The sequence below is a fragment of the Haliaeetus leucocephalus genome, unplaced genomic scaffold (genome assembly GCF_000737465.1).
Source record: "Haliaeetus leucocephalus isolate CR32 unplaced genomic scaffold, Haliaeetus_leucocephalus-4.0 Scaffold656, whole genome shotgun sequence".
NCBI classification, from domain to species: domain Eukaryota; kingdom Metazoa; phylum Chordata; class Aves; order Accipitriformes; family Accipitridae; genus Haliaeetus; species Haliaeetus leucocephalus.
Genome location: NW_010973092.1, coordinates 20722158 through 20725703, shown reverse-complemented (window position 1 = coordinate 20725703; position 3546 = coordinate 20722158). Strand labels below are relative to the sequence as shown.

The following is a 3546-nucleotide window of genomic DNA, read 5'->3' as shown; positions in this document are numbered from 1 at the left end:
GGACGCGGACGCGGGGCGCAACGCGTGGCTGTCGTACGAGCTGGTGCAGGCGCCGGAGCCGGCGCTGTTCCGCGTGGGGCTGCACAGCGGCGAGGTGCGGACGGCGCGGGCCGTGTCGGAGAGGGACGCGGCGAAGCAGCGGCTGGTGGCCGTGGTGAAGGACCACGGGCAGCCGGCGCTGTCGGCCACGGCCACGCTGCACGTGGTGCTGGCCGAGAGCTTGCAGGAGGCGCTGCCGGAGCTGAGCGAGCGGGCGGCGGGCGCCGACTCGCCGGCGGAGCTGCAGTTCTACCTGGTGCTGGCGCTGGCGCTCCTCTCCGCCCTCTTCCTGCTGAGCGTGGCGCTGGCCGTGCTGGCGCGGGTGCGCCGGGCCGGGCCGCCCGCCGTCCTGCGCTGCCTGGGCGCGCAGCGCTTCTCCGTGGCCGGCGCCGCCTTCCCGGCCGACTTCTGCGAGGGCACCTTGCCCTACTCCTACAACCTGTGCGTGGCGCCGGGCCGCGCCGTCGCCGAGGGCGCTTGGCCGCCGCCGCCGCTGCCCAGCCTGGCCGCGGAGGAGCTTCTCGGCGCGGAGCCCTGCGGGAAGAGGAGCCCGACCAGCAGCGCCGGCGCGGGAGAGCCGCCCGCGGACGCCGAGGCCCCGCAGGTCTGTAAGCCCGCGCAGTCCTTGTCTCTGAGCCTTTCCTAACCTCACGCCGAGGGGAGTGGGCTCTTGCTCGTCCTTCGGCCGCTTGGGCGCCTGCTGACGCGCTGTCATTCCACGAACGAATGAAAGGGCCAACGCTAAGGCTGTGCTATGTGCTAGTTGTTTTCTTTTTTGTGATAGAGCCCCGAACAGAGGGGGCACGTGCATCGCTGCCTGCTGCTGAGTTGCTCTCGAGTGGAGCAGCAAGTCCTAAGTGTAAGCACGGTCTGTACCGTGTAAGGCTGTAAAAACAAAACAAAACAAACCCGAAAAAACAAAGTGGGGCGAAATGGAGGCTGATTGAGAGCGGCCTCTGGTGTGCAGCCAAAAAGCAACGAAGTCGAGAGCGAAGGGCCGTCCCTGAGGAGGACTCCTTGTGAGGGGGGATCTTCATTGCTGCCTTGTGCTATGGCTGGGGGTTTGGGAAACTAATGTGGCTGGTGGCGTTCCCGTGTGACACACTTTTGATCTGCGGAAAGGGTGAGGGAAAAGTCGTGCAAGCACGACTGCTGCTCATTGCTGTGCAACTGGTGGTGCAGATTGTGCTTTTGAACTAACGGGCCAAGACTCGTAATGCTCTGCACGGAATATTAAGAGCACTTTATCTCTACATTGTATCACCGTAACAAAAACATTAATCCCTGCGGTAGAAATAACACAACCACGGGAGGCGTGTCATTTCTTTCTGGTCGTCATCGCCCCTTCCTCGCCGATTCCTTCACGTTATCGAATTAATTGTTTAGGTGTAAATGCCTATGAAGCATGCAGACCCTTAATTTATGTGGCCTCATGGGAAATCACCCATTCAAGTCCGTTAACTTTCCTGTTTCGGTATTCGCTGCCTCTGTAGGTCTTCCAACAGTTTAATGATGTAGCCGTTAGGTCAGTGTCGTCACTGAAGCACTCCATTGCTCTCATCCCGTTCTCAAATACTGTCGGGACTTGACGACTAGCGGGAAAATAGGCGCAGAAGAAAAACTGGGAGCAACGCAAAGGTGTCGTATGGCTGCAGTCACCCTCCACCCACAGAATGGGCGGTATGAACGGGAGTATTTCAAGGAAAGTTCCTGAAGCGTGGGTTCATGAGCCTGATATGCTTATTTCTCCAGTAGAGTAGAGTGTGTGTCCGAATATGACGTTTTGTATTTCAGAGCCTGTTTTCTCTTGCTTTCCTTGTAGCAGTCATTCAAGCAAGACGAATACAGAAAGTCGTGTTAGAGACTGTGGTACGGGCTTAGATTCTCAGTTGATTGACCCCACCTTCTGAGCCTTTAAATGTCTAATCTCAGCCCATATTAGTGGTGTAGATAATTTCCAGCGTGTTCCTTATTGTTGTCCCACAAACGGGGTTGGTTTTCCCGGCCCGCAAGCCAATACCACACAGAGTCGAGGTATTTTTAAATTAATTTCATGGATGCACATGAACGGGTGCCTGTCTCAAGACAGCACACCTTTGTCTCAAAACTCCCCACGTTTATCTAATTAAATGATACATATTCATTATTATTTCCCTTAACGATTGGTCCTTTCTCCTTCGCCTGTCACGTAAATTACTGCGCAGACTCGGTCTTCTTCCTTCATGGTCTTCTTTTGAGTAGGTGGTCTCATTTGAGTAGGTGGTCAACGAGTCGGTGGTCGCGATCTCCCCCTGTAGGAATTACCTCTTACCTACTTCTTACTCTGTCTTGGCAGTTACAGGTGGTTCTTCAAGGTTTATCGACCAGACCACAATCCATTACCTTTTCTGACAGAAACATGAAGCCCCATTGTCTGATAGTGAGTTACTAAACCTTAATTATAGTGTATACTTTTTGTTTCCTTATTTTCAATATTAACCGATGAGGGCTGTAGCCAGGACTTTAGCAGTTCCCTAGTTATTTCAATCATATTATGCATATTAATTGATAACAATTTCCCCCCTCTGAGACTTGTGAAGTGTCGATATATTTTAACAAGTCTCACTTTCTATCTCTTATCACTAATACATATGGTTGAGATGCCTGTCTCATGATGAAACTCTTGAGACATCCAAACAATATAGAAACAAAAATCACTGTAATAACCAAAATGATTAGGTTCTGTAGTAAACTCTGTAGCCATCCAGTCAGGGAGAATCCGAACTCATGCGGGATTTTATTCAAGCACCCTGTCTCCATTGCCTCTCTTATATTCCTACAAGATTACTTTACCACTGGACTGTGGATTCCAAGGGGCATGTAAATTCCCTTTAATACCCCCAAAACTAGAAATTCCCTCTACGATTTCTACAGTGAAATGGGGTCCTATATCAGAAGACAGACCTTCTGGAATATCAAACCTAGGGAAAATTTCTTTTGATAAGGCCTTAATGATTTCTCTAGCCTTCTTGGTGCGACATGGAAAGGCCTCTGGCCAACCAAAAAAGGTAGCTACTCTCATCAAGAAATATCTGTATGAAGTACACCTTGGTAGTGACATAAAATCTATTTGCCCGTATTCCCCAGGAGTTGCTCCTTGTTTCACAACTTCTCCTGTAACCCTCTTGGTAATTTTTGGGGTGATTAGCACAACAAATAGCACGTCTCTTAACTATTATGTCTGTCAGATTTTACATTTTTAGTCCTACAACCTATCTTTTTGGCAGTCAATACCAATGCATTTGCTCTTGAATGTGTTTCTCGATGCAATCTTTTAAGTAGACTTTCCATCATCTTTTCAGAAAGCAGCAATTGTTTAAAGGTGTCACCCACCATCCCTGATCATTCTTAGAACAATCTAATTGTTCTGGCAATTGATCTTCTCTCTCAGTATATTGTGGAGGTGATGATTCTAAACGAGGTGCTGGAATTAAGCCTCCTTCAAATATTGACTCTTTGAGAGCTGCT

General features: G+C 50.4%; 1 protein-coding gene across 1 annotated transcript in view; it reads left to right on the top strand.

Annotated features, from left to right (window-relative positions):
• The window catches only part of PCDHGB7 (protocadherin gamma subfamily B, 7), an 8408-nt gene extending 7723 nt beyond the window's left edge, over positions 1–685 (top strand). The window contains exon 5 of the mRNA XM_010579260.1: positions 1–685. This exon is cut by the window's left edge and continues 3 nt beyond it. Coding sequence (XP_010577562.1) covers positions 1–685 — 685 coding nt within the window.
• Positions 686–3546: the final 2861 nt, after the last annotated feature.